The following is a 20,477-nucleotide window of genomic DNA, read 5'->3' as shown; positions in this document are numbered from 1 at the left end:
TCCGAATCTAAGGAAAAAGCTGAGTTTTCATTTGCCTTAGCCACATTTGGAGTCCCAGTGGACACATGCGGCAGGTGGCTACTGTTCCAGATAAGATGCAGATAAGGAGCATCTCCATCAGGAGGAGTCTTGCGAATGCTGCCCTGGAAGGTCCTTGCTGTTCTCTGGAGGAACGTACTGCCTCAGAAAGTTACCTTCCAGGAGCTCTGCCTGCCCAACAAGAAAGCCCTCTGCGTTAGACCAGGGAAGCTGTGTTCAGCACCTGTGGTTAGTCCGGATTCCTGACCACAGGAACTATACAGAACAGTGGATATGTCCAGCAGAGCTGGCTCACAATTACTCCTTGTTTGCTGATGAATTCTATTGAAAACCCTGGCCTGTGTTCTTACAATGGAAATCACATGTAAGAATAAAAATCTTGGAACAATTTTCGTTTGCAAAAACCTTTTATTTCAAGATGACTAACTAGTATTGATGTGAGAGCAGTAAATGGGACCAAAAAAATTATTTTGCCTTCTAACTTAACAGAAATTCTTTAGGAAACTTATCAGTGAAGAAATTTTGCTGTGATTATCATTTGAAATGATACAAAATATTTATTATGGGGACTATGTGTTTTTTTTGTTGTTATTGAATGCCAGCTTTTATAAGTACAGTGTACTGTGTGTGTGCTCATGGATCATAAGACAATTCAGCTATCCAAAACCATCTCTTATTAAAAAATAATTGCCTGCCAGTACAAAAATATTGCAAAATGCTAGTAGTGTGAGATAAACTCAAATAGGTTTACTTATGTTACTGGTCTGCAATTTCTCCTGAAGAGTTGGCATAATTTGAGGTAATACAAAAACATTCTAATTAGCAGGTGAGAGTAGACTCACTTCCTGAATAAATACTGAAAAACGCAGTTGGGTCTCACTTTGGGGAGTGAGGAATACTTGAAAAGCAATGTGCCGACTATATTTGAAATGTAATTCTTATTGCTGCATCTCCTCCATGAGCCTCAGCTTTTTGAACACAGGGTTTTTTCTGATTAAGAAACAATGTTGATTTGTGCTGTATCCATGGCTTTTTCTTGAACTACATCATCAGCTTCGTAGGACGTTTCATTGGTTGAGTTGGATGCTACATTTGAGTTGACGGCTTTGATCTCTCTGCTTGGGTTGCCTGCAAATGCACAAAGCAGAAATGAGCTGATTATTCGAGATGATGATAAAATTGGAGTTACGAAAATCTGTGCTTCAGCGGTTTTGCAGCCATAGTGAAGATACATCCTAAGCATTTTGTGTGGACGACTGAGACCTGAATCATTTCAAAGCTGTTTTTCTTAAGCATATCCTGCTGAAGGTTAAATAAAGAAGATAGTCGAGGTGAAATTTCGTTGCCATGTTTATCTTTCTTTGTCCATTTTTTCGGGAGAGAACTATACATTAGATAAAGAGGTGACAGTTTCTGGATCATTTCATGAAAATGTGATTATTCCCATTATTTGCATATTAGTGAATAAGCCACATATAAGCCAATCATAACAATATGCAATTCTCTTAAGGCTTTGCTGTCATACCCATTTAAAACACACGCGCATCTGTACCACAGGGCCATTCAATCACTGCGTTGAGATGCCCGTCCAACATGAGCAAAATACAGGAAGATGGATCTTCGCTTAGCAGAGGCAATGAAGTGAATTGTTATTCAATTGTATTAGAAAAGTTTAATAATCTGGGAAAGGATGTCTCGTTTCACCAGCCTAAGATTTCAGCTGCAGGTAAGCATCAGTGTAAACACATAGAATGCAGCGGGAGAAACCACTGGTGTTGGGTCGCAAAGCCCCTGGATTCATCTCATGATGCCAGCAGCCTTTCACCCTGTTCTTTCCTTGGCTTCTGGGATGCCACGCTTCTACTTCCACTCCTCGCTCACCACTGCTGCTTCTCCAACTCATTGGTTGCTTTTCTTCTCCCAGAACACTTGGGGAGTGAGTGACCCTGGGCTCAGCTTCCTGTGGCTGCTCCACTCCCCAACTGGGTTTGTCGTTTGCCTTCTCAGGCTTTTAAGACCATCTCTTTGACTCTCACGTGTGTGTGTGAGCATCTCCGGTTCAGACATCCTCTCACCTCCAATTGATGTCTCCAATTTAACCCAAACCTGGAAATGACTGCATCTTCCTCTCGCGGCCTACAGCCAATCCTTTAGAAATCCTGCTAATAACGCTTCTTAAATACATCCAGAATCAGACCACTTCTTAACCGCCTTCACTGCTGCCACTATCCCATGTCCAACATAACACTGACTGATCCTTTGGAAAAGTATAAAGCGTGTTCTCCACTCAGAACTCTGCGTTTCACCCAAGTCTTCGCAGTAGGGAGTCGAAAGGATCTCGTAACACCATTTATCTTCTTGATTGCACCTTTTTCTGCTTTTCTCCCCAGTTTGTTCCAACTGCTTTGACAAAACATTTCCAGCGTGTTCCAGACACAAGCCCTTTGTACTAGCAATTTTCTCTCTCTAGTGTATTCTTCCCCCAGATCACATGCAAAATATTTCCTTGTTTCCAAGTTTCTGCTTGGCTTTTTTTTCCCCCTCTAACTTTGTGTATTAAAATAATCTTTTTTATTTTTATATGAAAGCAGAGACAGAGCTTCCATCTGCTGCCCTCCAAACCCCCTCCCCGACAAAAACAATGGCCACAAGGGCCAGAGCTGAGCCCATCTGAAGCCAGGAGCCTCTATGGGGTCCATGACACAGGTGCACGGTCTCAAGGACCTGTGCCATTCTCTGCTGCCCTCTCAGGACATAAGCAAGGAGCCAGATCAGAAGTGGATCATCCAGGATGCAAACCAATGCCCCAGTGAGATGCAGGTATCGGAGGAGAAGCTTAACCTGTACCACAGCATCAGCGCTCTGCTGAGTTAGTCACTGGGCCCCACCCTAAACACTATTCAAAACAGCAACCTAAGTTCTCCCAACTCCAATTCGTTCTGCCCTCCATTTTTTCCTCATAGCACTTACTTCTTAACAAAATTTGCATATTTATCAATCTTATCATTTATTGCCTATCTCCCTTCACTAAATGTAAGTGCCACACAATAAGGGATTTTTTTGGCTGTTTTGTGAATTGATGATTCTAGAAAAAAAAATGCCTTACACACAGCAAATATTCAACACACTTGTTGAACAAATTGATTAAATAATGTGATTGATAGTTTGTCTTAGTTAAAATCTTAGCATCATGGATGACAACAGATAAGATTGACAGTCAACTGGGAAAAATGTCTCACAACTGACTCAAACATAGTATGAGATCTTTTTTATATTTTAAATATATTTTAAAATTTTGTTTTGATGATGTTTACATAATTGATCAGGGTGGGAAGGTTCGAGGATCACAGGAAAGTAGGCAAGACTATTGTTTATACATTTTTTCTTCTTGTATCTGGGGAAGGGGAGGATACAATGGGAGAGACCATGCCCAGCCTTCCCAGAACCCAACATCATCCTAGGGTTCCCAACGTGGAGCATGTTCTGAGGGTTCTGCTCCAGTGGGTTCAGTAGTTCTGAAATGCTTTGAAAATCGATGCTCCAAGGATAAGGAAACCCTTCCAAGGTCAATTGGCTGACATAGTCCACCTCACAGTCTCCATTTGCCCAGAAGTTTGCTGTCAAGCTTCACTGGGGTAGTTGATCAATTGAGTCTGCCCTCCTTCCTCTGCAAACCAACGGGTGCTGCAGTAGGATGAGATCTTACACAGCAGTATGTGACACTTTATCACCTCCTTGTGAGGAAATAGATGGGGAAAATGGTGTGTAATAAACATGAGAAAACCCTCAAGCTTCCTAATCAGAGAGAAATATAAATTCAAAAGGCAAACTGCTATTTTTCCTTTCTCAACTAGACACAGATAAAATGATCTGTCTTAGTCAATGATGTCAGGTGATGGAAGTATACACAGGTACGCCTTTTTCAAGTCTGAAATATTCCTACTCAATAATTTCATCAAAGCGTAAAAGTCTGAAGGAAACCAAGATAGGAAAGATCTAAATATTTTATGCATACATGGTTGTTTCAACTTCAGAAATACACAAATAACTCAAAATCCCAGTAACAGTGGCATGGCTAAATGATGAATGGGGTATTTGATAGCTATCTCATTTTAAAAGCTGATTTCTGAGAAAGTTTTTAATTAACAAAAACTTGATGAAGCAAAGCTATCAACAGCATGATGTGGTAAACACTTACCTAGCATTTAGCACTAGTATTTGTCATTAGCCTGTCTCAGCTTGAGGCTCTGCAGGGTCAAATCTGACCTTGACCATGCTGAGGCTCTGGGCCTGCTGGTCTCCCCTAGCTCAGGCCGCTGCTCCTGACCTTGCAAGAGTTATTTCTCACACACACACAAATACCCAGCTTCCAAAATGGGCTGCCCCGTACTGTGTCCCAGATTTCTTCCAGGCCCTACCAACTATATCTTATACTTCAGCCGCCTTTCTTTAAAACACGGCTACTCGTCCATTGAGTGTTGGCTTTGTTACAGAGTTGCTGCTTGGTTGTTTTATGGGAAACAAATTCAGGAAGTGAAGTGGTTGGTTGTTTTGGGGGCTCCTTCCTTCCAAGGTATTTCCATTCTGATAGTCTGAGTTTCCTTTATGTTTCTCTCCGGCAACTTCAGCAATTTGTCTAACCCGCCTCCTCCTTCTGAGGTTTAAGTGATAACAAACTCCGTTCCAATATCACAGAATTTTCTTCACGTAGGACTTGTAATGGCCGTCGCTCTCCAGCCCTGACTCCGCAGTTACTTGGCAACTGAGTCTTTCAAACTAACCTAAGGACAAAGATAATTTCTTGGATTGACTTCCTATGCCAGAGCAATTCACCTTAAAAAAAAATTGCCATGCAAACACCAGTATCACGCATGGAGATGGCTGTTTCCCTGCAGCTTATAAAATTCCAAATGTTTTTTCATGCTTAAGCCTGTGGATGAGAGTAGTTGGATTCATGGAAATCCAACTGCGATGGGTGGTCAGACCAGACAGCATTTTTGTGAGATAATTTTAAAAAGAGAAAGAAGGAAATAGTTTTCCTAGAGTTTATCTAATGAATAGAAAACTAATTTCTTAACCACTAAGGTCAGGTAACATAAAACAAAAACCACCTGCATCTTTTCTGTCAGAAGCTTTTAACATGGATTTGATTTTAAATAAGAAATCAAGGGTACCATCTAGCTCCCAAGGGATTTGCTCCTCATGAAGTTTTCCTTATGGGATGCACTTGGTAGCTGACATCCAGTTTCTTTTCCGGGTTGACGTCGGTTGCTCTTCCTGCACTTCCTGTTTCTTTTTGGGCACGGCCATCTGATGTAAAGCTTAACCTTCCTTCAATCCTATTCCTCCCAGGTTAGCATTTAATTTAGAGTTTGGCTTTTGCCAAAGTTTAAATCCAATTCATCAAAAAACAAATTTCATTTTCTACTTGTTTTAACCATGGCTTACCTGATAGCAATTAAAAATTGCGCATTTTATGTTCAGAGCCATTCATAATAAATCTATGTATCCTACACTCTTCTGAAGACTCTGCTATAGCCTGCTATCTGAAAATACTGAAAGACAGTGGGAGGGTGGGGGGCTGGGAGGATTCTGCAGTTCTTTATCTCCTGGCCATGGGCAGAACCATCTTCAGTAGTTTCTGCCTGTGTTGTCCTAGCTTCTGTGTTGCCATTCTGAAGTCTTAGTACATCTTCCTAACACTCATGTCTCTGGATTGCTTCACTATAGCAGAAAATCTACACATTACATTCATTGTGCAAACAATCTTAAATTTGCACCCTAAAAGTATGTTTTATTTTGTAAGAAGATGTTTCCCAGTTTTCTCTTAACCAGCTTTGAAATGTTATAACCCAGATCATAAAAGTTACAAAAAAGAAGCAAATGGTTGCAGGATCCAATTTTAAAGATCATTGGTTGTTTGGCAAAGATCTTCTGTACAGAATGAACCCTGGAGGTAGAGACCAGCTAAGACTGATGGCTGCTACCAGACCTGGCTTCATTGCACAGTCCAAAACGGGCAACCTTGCACGGGGTACATTTTAAGAAATGAAATGCAATGAACACTCAGAAAAAAATTTTCACAAAATAATCCTAGTTTTGATTATACTATTTAGGCTATTTTTTTTTTAAATAGAAAAGCATCTAATGCCTGCTTTGAGTGTGTGGCTCAAAAACTTGTTTCCATTTATGCCATTCAAATTGCCAGCGATGCAAGCTGTCTCAATTATAAAAATTAGTCTAGAGAAATAGCAGGTTTACTCTTAAGAACACATAGCTTTGATAGAAAAGAGCCATAACTGGTACCACTAATTTTCCTCTGACATACTGTTTATGTGCTTGATTTATTATGCAAAGAGTTACTTATATTCCTAACCTTTCAGACATTCCTCAGATGCAAAAAAACCAAAAACAAAAACAAAAAGCCAGACTTGTTTTCTCAATAGCTTAAATACTAGTGTCAATAGTCAGGTGGGAGAATTACCATGACTAAGCGTGCATTTCCAAGGGTACAGCAATGTTTGACAGGCAGACTGAACTCTCCATTGCTTTCTCTTTCTGTTCCAGTGGCACTTTGGGGGGGAGAGGGGAAGGGGAGGTGGATGGGCATTGCTATGTACCAGTGTCTGATTGGGTTAAAATCAACTGCAGGGATGAGAATTACTGCATCTGAAAGCAGCAGGAAGGCACTCATCATGTTAAACCCTACCTTCCTGACAGCAAACACTCAGAAAGCTATATTAAATTAGCTCAGTGACTTGATAAAAACGACATTTTTGAGAGGGACAGAGCAAGACTATTTCATTGCAAGAGAGCAATGTCATCTAACTTTACAAGGAGCACATGAGCGCTCTTCCTTAGGTACAAAGCAATAAGGCCACAAGCCACGAATCAACACGCCGAGTAATTCCGGTGCCCAGGCTCTCAGAACCAGCGTAGAATGAGATTTTGCAGCAGTCCTTGAGCTAAATCAGGAAAAAGAGCCAATTTTTATTTAGCACAGTGCATTGCTTAGAGGAAGTGCTCAATACAGGTTTGCTGACTTCTAATGGTGACAGCAATTTGTGCTTCTCAAAATATTACAGACAATGGATACCCAAAGCTACTCTATTCAGTTCATTCAAGGAATACCTGTTAAGTGTTCTAGGCACTGGAGATCGGGTTGTGAACAAACAAGGCAAACCTACTTTCCTGGAGCTTAGTTTATATTCGAGAAAGGAGAAAAACTTAGACATTAGATAAGTAAAATTATGGTATGGTAAATGGGTGAGAAAGAAAGCAGGAAGGAGGTATGAACCATCGGAGGGAGGCTGTTGTTAAAAAGCAGATAAGTAGGACCCCCGGCATCATAGCCTAATAGCCAAAGTTCTAGCTTTGAACGCGTTGGGATCCCATATGGGTGCTGATTCATATCCCGGCTGCCCTGCTTCCCATCCAGCTCCCTGCTTGTGGCCTGGGAAAGCAGTCGAGGACGGCCCAAAGCCTTGGGATCCTGCACCCATGTGGGAGACCCAGAAGATACTCTGGGCTCCTGGCTTCAGATCAGCACCGGCCGTTGTGCTCACTTGGGGAGTGAATCATCAGATGGAAGATCTTCCTCTCTGTCTCTCCTCCTCTCTGTATATGTTTGACTTTGCAATGAAAAGAAATAAAATCTTTTTTAAAAAAAAAAGCAGATAGGTAACCAGAAAAGAGCTCCTGGGAAGGTGACTTTTGAGTAAAGATTTGAAGAAATGAAAGCTGTTAAGTCTCACAGATGTCTGGACTAGAGTATCCCTGACAGTGGTGACAGCACGTGCAAAATCCCAGAGTCAAGGGCATCAAGGAATCAAAATGGGCCAGTACAGTTTGGTGTAAGGAGATGAGATAAAAATGAACCAGGAGATGACCAGGAGATAACCAGGAGATGACCAGGAGATGACCAAAGGCTTTGTGAACAGAGGAGGGACTTGACTCCGGTTTTCAGAGTCTTACATTGGCTGTAGCAGGAAAAGCAACAGAGTAAGGGAGCAAGAACAGAAGCAGGAAGAGGAGTCACCTACTTAAAAATGCAGACTGCATTGGTGTTTTACCACATTCCCTAAATGATTCTCTGCACAGTAAAATTTAAGGACCGTGACTTCAAATGATCGAAGCAAGTAAGATGAAATTTGATCTTATGCTCGGGTTCTTTGAAGTTCACTAAGGCACAGTTTGCCTACGGAGAAACCTGTGCAAGTCGTTGCAGCTGAATTCAGCCAATGATCTGCGGATTCAGCCGAGCAATGTGCAAACACTGCTTCAGGAGGAAAACTCCCCAAGGGATTTGACCCCTGACTCTGTGACAGAGGACATTTTCAGGAGAGGTGAGCTCCGTAGGGAAGGAAACTTGATGGATGTGCAAATGCATGGTGGTGGTATAGCTGGTTATGCACTGTGAGCATGGTAAGTTTCAGAATTCAACTAAAATATATCATTGGGCAAGAATGCTCCATGGCACCTTAAATAAAGATATATATGTGTGGATGTGTGTGTGTGTGTGTGTGTTACATATATATACGTATATGTAATTTAAAGTCATAGTTACAGAGGGAGAGAAAAGAGAAAGAGATCTTCCATTCATTGGCCAAGTTCCAGAATGCCAGCTGCATTAGCACCAGGCTGAAACCAGGAGTCTGGAACTCCACCTGGGTCCCTCATGTGGGTGGTAGAAATCCAAGCACATGCGCATCTTCTTCTGCTTTTTCATGTGCATTAGTGGGGGGCTAGGTTAGAGGCAGAGCAGCTGGGACTCAATGAGCATGTGGGATTCCGGCAATCATGCAGGCTGCAGCTTAGCTCCATGTGCAACAGCACCGTCCCCTAAAAATTGTTAATTTATTTGGGAGGGTGTGAGAGAGTGAGAGCAAGTGAGAGAGAGAGAGGTTAGTATGCATCCTCACCTAGTGATTCATTCCCCATCTGCCAGAAACATCTGCCTGGGTCACGGAGATGGAGCCAGGTTGCCCAGTGAATGGCAGGGCAAGTTATTGCCAATGGCTCTCAGGATCTGCTGTGATGGGAAGCTGCACTCAGGGGTCAGAGCTGAGTGTGCAAGCCGAGCGCTCCAGCGCTGGAGCTGGGCATCATAACTGGTGTCTTTTTAAATAGAAGGGCCCGGCAGCGTGGCCTAGCAGTTGAAGTCCTCGCCTTGAACACCCCGGGATCCCATATGGGCACCGGTTCTAATCCCGGCAACTCCACTTCCCATCCAGCTCCCTGCTTATGGCCTGGGAAAACAGTCGATGACAGCCCAAAGCTTTGGGACCCTGCACCCGCGTGGGAGACCCGGAAGAAGTTCCTGGATCCTGGCTTCGGATCGGCATAGCATCAGCTGTTGCACTCACTTGGGGAGTGAATCATCGGACGGAAGATCTTCCTCTCTTTCTCTCCTCTTCTTTGTATATCTGACTTTCCAATAAATAAATAAATCTTTAAATAGAAGAAGATCAATAATTATGTGTCATTCCTAATGTGTGTAGATATACTTATATATGCGTATATACATTTATATATTATATACATAAATTCTACACTCTATAAAATTTGATATTTCCATTCTATATATAAACATATCCCTAGGTATCTTACATGCACATACATACCAATACAGAATGTTCACAGACATGAACTAAATGTTTATTTTGCTGCAAAATTTTTTGAAATACATGCATAGTATCTTCATAGCATACATTTTCCGTAAACTTTTACAAGACCCCTGGGATGCATGAAGTTTGAATTTTTTTTGCACCAAAATAAATTTATGTTTTAATTTCATTTTCACAAACTTTCGGAAATGCTTTAATCTTCTATAATGTGTATTCTAAACATATGTCAAAATCTAAAAAATCATATTCACATTCACAATTCTGATTAAATTTTATAATTATGACAACTAACTCTTTATAGTTGAAATAATTAGACCCAGTTCCATAGACCACACATGACAAATACTTTCTAGTTTATAATGATATTAATTATTGCACTGCTCTGTTTTAATTTTGTAAACTATTCAACAGCAGAGAACAAAGACTCTTCTATTTTTTATTTGTTTTATATGCCTATGAATTATTTTATTTGCTTCCTGCAAATTCTGCACCCAGCAGACACAAAGGCAAACTCTTAACTGGCCACTGACTAAGCAACCTGAAGACGCGCCACACTGAGAATCAATTATCAGGTACTTTGTTCCTCTACTTGACTTTTTTGCCTCTCTCTAAAAATAAAATTTCAAAATTTGAAGAGGCTAAGCTTTGATAACTGCAACGTACAAATATTCGAGGGAACTTAATGGACCAGCTTTTACAGGCTGCCATTTCTCCTGCTTGCACACAGTTTCCCTAAGGTATTTTATCATCCAAGTTTGACTCAATGTGTACATTTACAAAGGCATGTAATGAACAGAATTTTCGGGAAAGTGTTTCTTGTTAGAAGCATGTTCTGCTGCTCAGGTACTGGTTCTTCTTTTGGGCAGAGTTCAGCTAATAGCTTACCAGGAAAAAAAAAAAAAAAGAATATGGATTACCTTCTCGAGAGGAAAGCGCCTCCAGGTGTTGAAGTTTAAGGCCAGTGTCTAACCTCCGAGGCTTCGTATACAGAAATAAATAGCAAAGGACGCAGACGCTGATGACAAAGGCCAGTAAAACGAGGGCGGCAATTCCCAGTCCAATCAGAGCGCCGACACTGAGGATGGGGGAGAAACCGGACGTCAGGTAAACCAGAACTGCTTTAAACGAGGTTCGTTCTTGTTCTCAGTCATTGATAAACAAATTCTGTCTTAGCCTAAACCATCAATGATTGAAATATACACGTCCCCTTTTCCTTTTTTTTTTTTCCATTTAAACATTTTATCGACAAAGTGTGCATGCCAACAAATGTGCACAAGTGTTTAGATAAATGAAATTTTTCATCTGGTCACACTCATAGCCAACACAAAAATGAAAATACAACACGCTGTTAATACTCTACGAGTCTTCACTCTTGCTCCTTCTCTATATTTCAAGTGTACTTTGCTATTTAGACAGTATGATTCACTAACACAATGTAAGTACAAAATGATATGCCATCCACATGGTTTTAATACTCTTCCTATACATTAGGTTGTCCGCATGCGTCGCACTTCTGCCATCATAGTGATCTCCAGTTGCATCCATTTTGTCCCACGTATCAGGATCTGATTCTTTTCTATGACTCAGTATTCCATCGTGCATTTATAAACATTCATCAGTGGACAGACAGTAGATCGATTTCATGTCTTTGCTATTGTGGATTGAGCTGCTATAAACATGGGAGTGCATGTGTCTCTGTCATATACTGATTTTATTTCTTTGGCTATAGTCCCGGGGTGGTACAGCTAGGTCATGTGATAGATTTTTCCTTAGTTTCCTGAGAAATCTCCATGCTTTTTTCCATAATGGTTGTACCAGTTTGCATTCGTTTGCCTCCACAAGCTCCCCAGCATGAATTGTTTGTAAGTTTTGCACACTAGCCATTCTGACTGGAGTGAAGTGGGACCTCATTGTGGTTTCCATTTGTTCTTCCAGGATGGCTACTGTTGCTGAGTATGGTTTCATGTCTCTGGTGGCCATGTGTATTTCATGCTTGAAAAAATGTTTGTTTTTATCCGTGCCCATTTCTTAACTTGATCCCTGGTTTTATTAAGTGTCTTGAACTCCTTATATAGTCTAAATATGAATCCTTTATCACATTTATACTTTGCAAATATTTCCTGTCATTCTGTTGCCTCTTCATTTTGTTAATTGTTTCATTCACTGTGTAGAAGCTTCTTAGCTTGCTGTAAAACTCATGTATCTAATCTTGCTTTTAATATCTGTGTTTCTGGGGTCTTACTCAGCAAGTCTTGACCCAGGCCAGTTTCTATTTGTACCATATTTTCTCTGGAGGATCTCAAAGTGCTTTGGAATGTACCCGTTCATAATAATAGGGATAAGTATAAATTCATGTTACCCGTGGAAGGTCAGCTGAGCATGAGTGTCTAGGGATACTTCAAAAGAATCTCAAACCAATACATCCATATTATTACTATCTCTTGCAAGGAAATACTACAGTCACCAATCAAGAGTAAAGAAGAAATATTTGCTTGTGCAAAGGCAATGAAGCAAATGTTGAACTTTTTCTTTAGTAATATAGAAGAAAGATAGCATTAAAACTTCAGCTTTCACTTTACTTGAAAGGTAGAGAGAATGAGAGACAGAGAGAGGCTTGCTGTCCACAGGTTGGCTCTCCAGATGCCCACAAATGCCAGGGAGAGCCCAGGTCGAAGCCAGATGCCCGCAACCCCATCCAGATCTCCCTGTTGAGTGACGGAGATCCGTGCTGTCCACCCAGGAAATGCATTAGCAGGATGCTAGATGGAAAGTGGAGCTGAGACTCAAATGCAGGCAGCTAGTTCCAGTGCAGGATATGGGCATCCCACATGGCATTTCAGCCACTGATTTCACTGCTCACAAGACACTGTTCACTGATACTCTAAGCCACAACAATGCATTACAAGAGAAAATGGACCTCCCACAGTAGCCTAGTGGCTAAAGTCCTTGCCTTGCACATGCCAGGATCCCATATGGGCACTGATTCATATCCCAGCAACCCCACTTCCCATCCAGCTCCCTGCTTGTGGCCTGGGAAAGCAGCCAAGGGACCCTGCACCCGGTGGGAGAGCTGGAAGAGGCTCCTGGCTCCTAGTTTCCACTTGGGGAGTGCATCAATGGACAGATCTTTCTCTCTGTCTCTCCTCCTCTCTATATATCTGCCTTTCCAATAAAAATAATTCTTAAAAAAAAGAGAGAAGATTTGAGATAGATACAGCAACAAGATTTATGAAACTGTGTATGCAATTTGTGTTCAGTCTGAGTTTTTGCTTTGTAGAAAAGCATTACATTAATGTCTTGTAGCATTAAAAAAAAAAAAAGACCTTGCTTTCTCCAAAAATAAGATGCAACATATGTGGTTGGCTTGGGATTTATAATTCTTTCTGATGCAATTACCTCTAAGGCTAATTACTGGAGAAGGAATATAGATTAAATAGGCATATGCACTTAATGCTATTAAGTGGAAAAAGGCCCTTGAGGGGAAAAAAACAAACCTTAAAAAAATGATATGCAAACATGCACATTTCTCCAACCGTGTGTGTTTGTGTGTGTGTGTGTGTCTGTATCCATAATCAAATTTTAAGCTGCTCAGTAGCAGATATTTCTCTTGATTGTCTTGTAATGTCTTATATACTTATTAAAGTGCTTAAATGCTTAGTTGCAGAAAATGTGAATAAATGTAAGTAAACACACACTACTATGGAATGATCCACATGTAGTCCTATGGAACACACGTCATTGGAAAGCAATCAGTCTTTTCTTCATCTTATTTCTAGTTTACACACTGGCTTCCTGCTCTTTCCTAGGAACCAGAGGCCTGGCAAGTTTGACCTGTACCAAGAGGGAGGAAGGGAGAATTTGGCCAGGGGTGCTCAGAGTATCCCTGCTTTAGGAAGAAGGAAGACAGCAATGAGAGTGAAGGGCTGAGCTCACCCCATTTATCCTTGATTTGAGCAGCTAAAGCACCCCAGGAGTGAGAGATCACTTCCTGTGCAATACACAGTAAGTTGGGCCACTAGACATGCATGTGCTCGGGCTGTTGATGTCAACCAACCCTGCACATTTTTTATGGTATAAATTTTATTTTTGATATTTTTACATATCTGATTAGGGTGGGAAGGGTCAAGGGCTTTAAGATAGTGGGTGAGACCAATTTTTTTTGACATTCTCTGTTTTCCTTCCTATATCTGGGGGGAGGGGAGAGATAAGGGGAGAAGCCACACACAGCTTCCCAACTATCCCAGGGCCCCCTATGTAGGGCGTCTTCCAAAGGTTCTGCTCAAGTGGTTTTAATATTTCAACAGTTCTGTATTATTGCCAATCTTGCCACTGCAATCATGATGGAATCTCTCCAGACTCAACCAGCTGACATAGTCTACCTTACAGTCTCTGTTTGCCCACATATTCACTGCCAACTCTTTGCTGGAGTAGTTGATTAATTAGTTCTGCCCTCTGTCTTCTTTTATGGTACCAGGTGTCCCCTGCAGGCTCCAGTGCACTGCCATATCCTCCATGTGCATCTGGCTATGCTCTCCACTGCTCCATCTAAGCCATTGAGGAGGCCCAGCTCTGACACATGCATTCCATGGTCAGAGTATGGAACTTGCAAGTTTCCTCATGGTTGGAGTTCTGAGTCCAGCAGTTCAGGTGGGGGGTATTCCAAAAGAATCTTCATCTGAGGTTATCCCAGATCTGATTCTTGTGCGTGCATGCCAGTACAGGGTCCAGCACAGTCTGTCACCCCAATCAGCTTATGCACACACTGGTGATTGCAATTGCTGGGTTAGTTGTCTTCTACACAAACTAACAGGCCACTGCACTCACCAGTGGGACCCACAATGCAGCCAGGGCATCCTGTTAGCTCCCCAACCAGGCCTGATCCCAGTCACTGATCTCACGTGTGCCAGTGGTTGCTCTGACCCAGCTGGGCATAGCTCCTCCCCTGTCTTGGCCTTTGCCTTCAGATGCTGCAGCGTGCCTGACCCAGCCAACCCCCAGTCCCACCTCCCACTGGCAGGTGCTGGAACCTGGCCCTGCTCAGTCTGCTCTCATCTCGAACTCATGCAAACCAGTAGGTGTGATGCCCTAGCCTGGTATGACCTGCACTCCTGCCTGGTTTCTGTACTTGCCAGTGGGCTATGGTTTGCTCGGCCCTGCCTGGTCTGTGCCCTTCCAAAAACAACTCACACACTTGCCAACAGATGGAGCTACCCTGCCCAGCCTGCCCAGCACCCAGGCTTGGACTATGTGCTCATCAGCAGGAGTTATGACCTGTGTTCCTCAGGATTCATTCCTTACCTGTATGTACAGCGGCCTTATCAATGGATGTCCCTACGCAGTAATTCCATACCTCTGATATCCAAGAGCTTGCCACCAGGCAGCCACCAGGCAAAGTCTGGCTCCATTGTCATTCTGGCTGCCCACAAGCTCAGGACCCGCCCCGCCCCAGCAGCAGTGGATGGGGAGCTAGTATCCCCAGTAGGAAGCCTGGGCTGGCAGGGTGCCTCCAGCCACCACTGCGTGGCTGGAGCACCCAGACACCTACACCGCAGCTCACTTAGCTGGACTCCACCCCCCAACATGGTGGCGGTGGGTGGAGCCATGGTCCTGGGCATGCCCAGAGCTGTCCGAGATCTGTCCCCAGCACGGTCGCTGTGGACTGAGTAAATTCTCAGATCTCGGGCTTGGACAAGCCCAGGACTCCCCCCCTGCCAAGCAGCAGTAGATGGGAGCTAGGATCCCCAGCAGGAAGCCTGGGCCAGCATGGGTACAACCAGCCACAGCCACATGACTGGGGGACCCAGATACCCACTCCGCTGCTCAGACCTACCTGGACTCCAGCAACTGGATGACTTTATGACTAGAATCTGCGTAGTGTTATGTGTGAAGGATTTTGCAAAAAGGCATATTGTGAACAAACTGTGTTTCAATATTTTGGAGATTAAAATAAACTTAACTTTGTGTTTCATCATGCTACACATTTTGAGAAGTGCTCTCATACTTAAACGTGAGGTTTTCCCTCATTTAATACACTGTCTTCTGAGGGAAAAGAGTCCTTATGTCTGCATGCAAGTACCAGGGCTGGGAGCAGGCCATATTGGGCTATAGCACCCACTAGCACACAGGAGCACTAGGTCTAGGGAATGGCCTAGTAGGAGTATTGAGCCATGGTACCCACTGATGCACATGAGAGCTGGGCTTGAGGTTGGTTCTGGTGGGAGTTCTGGAGTCCCCACCCCAATCAGACTAACACACCTACAGACACATCGATAGGGCAGGCGGAGGTCCACATCAAGCAGCAGCAGCATCTGCCAAAGAGCATGAGAACCGGGACTGGGACAAGCTGGGTAGGCTCACTGATCAGGAGTGGGAGTCTGCATCTCATGACCACCTGGATTTTTTCCCTCTCCACACCCCAGGTGACTACACAGCTCTCTCTCATCCCTCCTCCCCTCCTTGACCCACTGCATCCCTATCAGAGGCCCACACTGGTCTCCATTCTCCATCCTCTCACCTCTGTATGGATCATTTAAAAAGTAATGGTTAGGATCCTGCACGATAGCGTAATGGTTAAGGTCCTCGCCTTGAATACGCCAGGATCCCATATGGGCACCGGTTCTAATCCCGGCAGCTCTACTTCCCATCCAGCTCCCTGCTTGTGGCCTGGGAAAGCAGTTGAGGACAGCCCAAAGCCTTGGGACCCTGCACCCATGTGGGAGACTTGGAAAGAAGTTCCTGGCTCCTGGCTTTGGATCAGCGCAGCATCGGCTGTTGCGGCCACTTGGGGAATGAATCATTGGACAGAAGATCTTCGTCTCTGTCTCTCCTCCTCTCTGTACATCTGCCTTTTCAATTAAAAAAAATCTTTTTTAAAAAAGTAACGATTAAAATAGATTAATTTTTAAAAGTCCTTACATCTAGCAAGGATTCATTTATACTTGTTTGCACCAAAGCTGACTTTTATGGATCACAACAGAGAATCATTGCACTATACATGAACCCTTGGAAATCAAATCCACTTGATATTATTGGATGCCCAGACAGACAGGAGGCTAGCCATCTGGAATGATTCCTGAGATATGAGCCTTGATTATTTTAAAAATCAGTATTAAAAAAATTTATTCAACTTAAAATTCCTAATTCAGTTGAACATATGAAAAATCTTAATGATGAGTGCATATTCTTAAAATAAAAAACACTATGTATGACTTTGAAAATCTTTTGCACCAGAATAAACTTACCTTTCAATTCCCTTCTTCTGTAAACTTTTGGATACATCCTTACACACATTGCAAGATTTCAGTGTGCAAATTCAGAAACTAGATCATGCAATGTCAAGGAAAAACACACGAGTTCTGTTTTCTCATAAAAAGCATGTTCTTTATAATCTTGACAATCTGTTTCAATGATACATGGAAACATTGCATGTAAAAAAGAGAGCTCCAGAAGTTTCCTAAAATCCTTAAATCAACAAATGTTTATCGGAATTCCTTTCAAATGGACACTGGTCTTCCTAGTTTCTTAAGACAGTAATGCAAGGAAATCTTCAGAGCTTAGAAATGCATAGGAAGAGGAAAGATGGGTTGGGCCAGAATAGAAAAAGGGGAATTATGCACCACGTGGCAGGTGCTTTTCATCAAGGGAAGCTGCTATCGCACTAACACAGCCGACCCGTTGGTGCCTGCTGGCTCTGCATCTCTCCAGCAGCTGTTGATTCTCAATGTAAAGCCTAGTGACTTCGGAATGTTTTTCACAGTTGGACTCTTTTAAATTAGAAATGGAAAGCGGAGAATAGGAGGCAAATGAAACTCTAATAAATGTACTCCCCCCCAGCGCCCCCAGTGCTCGGGAACCCAACAGGGTCTAAGGGCTAACACTGCCACCTGGCACTGGCAATTCCCTTACTTTTCATATTTCCCAGGACTGCGCTGCGCCATCCCTTCCGTCAGTGCTGAAAGAAGCCCCAAGCACACCCTGCACTCCTTCGTACCTAGGAAGGTTTTATGTCCTCTGCTGCTTGTCACTTTGGCATCATTCTGGAACTACTGAGGAACTATGCTGAAAATGCCAGGTACATTTTTCAGTTGAGTTTGACTTAGGAATTTCTTATCTCTGGCTGAGATGTTTCTGCCATCATTAATACTTCCAAAGGTTCCACACACAGAGAGATAATCATGGTTTTTTTTTTCTATCAAAAGCGAAATATTCTTCTCCAAATACTCTATTAAGGATATGGTGGCATTTTCTTCCGACATCTGCCCCAGTTCGGCACAACAGAATTGAACTTAGTGGGAGAGAAACACTCCTTTTGGGCCTTTTTTTTTTTTTAAAGAAGGTTGCAGTACATTCCTTTTGCTTTTATTGCTGAAGGAATAATATGCCTTCATTTGCATGTGTTCCAAGTGATAGAGAAATGGCTGATAGAAGTGGGACTTTATCTCCTACCAACAGAATTCCTCTCTCTCGTCCAGACCTTAAGCTAATTATGTTGCAAGAAACTACCACTTCGGGGTTGTAGTTCTTTCTCAGTCTTGGACCCCATTTCTTCCCTATGTAAAGTTGTTAGTATCAAGTTTAAAATTGGCAGTCCTTTTGAGTAAGTAAAATTCCAATAATAAGAAACAGAAAGCCAATTCTTTTTCCAGTTGTGGACAAACGGCTTGGGTGTGAACAGGGGTGAGGGGTGGGGGGTTCTAGAGTGTGCGACCACGACGACTAACAAAGCTCTGTTTGTCTGGGGTCTCGGTCAGATCATGTGAGGAATGGCAAGTATAACATGCGCGCGACACACACACAGACACACACACGCACACACGCACTCAGGCGCGCACAGAGCCCCTCATACTCCCTTTAGGCTGTTTTGAAGAACAAAGCTAATTCCTTGATATCCATACACACACACAAAAAAGTGTTACATTGCTCTGATCTTTGAAAACATCTTAAAGCAGGTCCCAAAAGAGCCTCTTTGATATTCAATTCAACTGTAGCATATGAGCAAATAAAACCCAAGGAGACATTAAAGCCTGCGCCTTAACTTACCTGTTTGTCCCCTGTCTGCCAGCAGAGCCAACTGCCGGGAAGCGAAATGAGAGAGCGAGCGGGTCCCACCAGGCGTGCGGGGGACCGAGCAGAGCCAGCCCTGGCGGCCCCCGGAGCGCCCTGGACGCGGAGCCCGCGCTGCTCCAGCGCCCGTCGTGCCGGGGCTCCCGGCTCCCGGGAGGAGTTTCCAATCAGGCCCTCACCCACCCTGGGAGGATGCGCGCTCTGCACCAGGGACCAGACCAGGGAGGGTCTCGGGGACTCGGGACCTGGACCCAGCCGTCAGCCGCCGCACAGGCTGGCTGCCCGCCCCGCCTGGCCCGCCCTGCCCACCTGAGGCTCCACATGTAGCTGTGCTTGTAGGGGAAGTAGCTGCCCGGCTCGCTGCAGCAGTACTTGAGGTCGGCGAAGCCACAGCAGTAGCGGAGCGCGGCCCCCTCGCCTCGCCGGGGACACTGGAAAGGCTCCACGAAGCTGTGATTGAGGCTGTAGTAGCCGGAGCACAGGCGACCGGCCTCGCTCATCGTGCGTGCAGGCTGGCAGGGGCACGCCAGGCCCCCCGATCTGCACTCGCTCCGTGCCTGCCCGAGCACCCCCAGCGCCTGCTGCGATCCGGGTCTGGTTGCTGAGCGCCCAGGCTCCTTGGGCCGGCCGTGCCTTCCCCTCTCCGGGGCACCCGGCGCGGTGCGCTCGCCTCTGCCTCGTGCTACGGAAAGGTCCTTTTATTCAACGCTCTCCGCCCTCCTCCACCTCCCCTCCGGCAGCCCGCGCAGGCTTTCTGCGGGCACTGTTGACTCCCCGCCACTTTCCCTCACTTTGTCAACAGCCCGGAAGCCTCGGATGTGCCCTCTCCACGCCAGAGACAGCCCGAGGCAGAGCGGAGGTGTAGGTCAGGTGTGCGATTCACTGTATAGGCCCGTCTCCCCCATCCCTCAGCGCAGGCGGGTCCCGGGTTGTTAACAAAAGGCTGTTAAGAACCTTCAGGTACCCCTTGATCCCAGTAGTGGGAAAGTGGGCAGTGAGACCGCTAGATTAGAGTTTTCCTCCTTTCAGAAGTACGCGCGCGCGCGAAACACTAAGATCAGCCCATTTTAAAATAAAAGGAAAGAAACAAAACTTCTCCAAACAGTAGCGGCTGGTGTTTTTGGTTGCAGGCTGCCTTGGTTGCAGGCAAAGAACCCAGAGAGTAAAGAAAAGGCAGAAAATGAAAGAAAAAAAAAAACTTTTCTAGAAAGGGAGGCACAAAGAAAAGGCGCAGAGTCCAAAGAAAGAGTGCTCTAGGCAGTTTAGCAGGCCTGTGTAAGCTTCTTGCCCCGTTTCTCACGTTCTGGTTTGATTCATTCACCAATTCTCTTTCCGATGGCCACAGTCAAGGCTTGTAGTGATGAGACAATATCCCTCAGTGCGTAAACAAAACAATAACCGCTTTAGAAGGGAGAGGGGCGGGCCCGGCGCGGTGGCCTAGCGGCTGAAGTTCTTGCCTTGAACCCGCTGGGATCCCATAAGGGCACTGGGTTCTAATTCCAGCAGCCCCCGCTTCTTTGTCTCTCCTCCTCTTTGTGTATCTGACTTTGCAATAAGAATAAGATACTATAACCACCTTCTCAGAATACCTACGAATATCCCGTGTCCTTCCCTTGATTGTGGGCTTGACCGGATGCCGCAGGTCTTGAGTTTTACGCTGTGTGCTGGGCGGTGCCCTTGAATTTGCCTCTGGACGCAGCAAGGTCACCGGGAAGCAGTTCGGATTGCGTCGGGTTCCTGTTGAGCTCT

General features: G+C 44.2%; 1 protein-coding gene across 1 annotated transcript; it reads right to left on the bottom strand.

Moving 5' to 3' along the window:
• Nucleotides 1-444: 444 nt before the first annotated feature.
• Nucleotides 445-19,228, bottom strand: SHISAL2B (shisa like 2B). Its single transcript, XM_040977705.1, has 3 exons — nucleotides 19,038-19,228; nucleotides 10,583-10,740; nucleotides 445-1,167 (listed from the first exon to the last, which is right to left on the bottom strand). The coding sequence occupies exons 1-3, from the start codon at nucleotides 19,226-19,228 to the stop codon at nucleotides 1,034-1,036; spliced, it is 483 nt and encodes a 160-aa protein (XP_040833639.1). The 3' UTR covers nucleotides 445-1,033.
• Nucleotides 19,229-20,477: the final 1,249 nt, after the last annotated feature.

The sequence above is a fragment of the Ochotona curzoniae genome, unplaced genomic scaffold (genome assembly GCF_017591425.1).
Source record: "Ochotona curzoniae isolate NIBS_2020 unplaced genomic scaffold, NIBS_Ocur_1.0 contig_2754, whole genome shotgun sequence".
In the NCBI taxonomy this organism is placed as follows: Eukaryota; Metazoa; Chordata; class Mammalia; order Lagomorpha; family Ochotonidae; genus Ochotona; species Ochotona curzoniae.
Note: the sequence above shows the minus strand (reverse complement) of the source record. Positions and strands in the feature narration are given on the sequence as shown.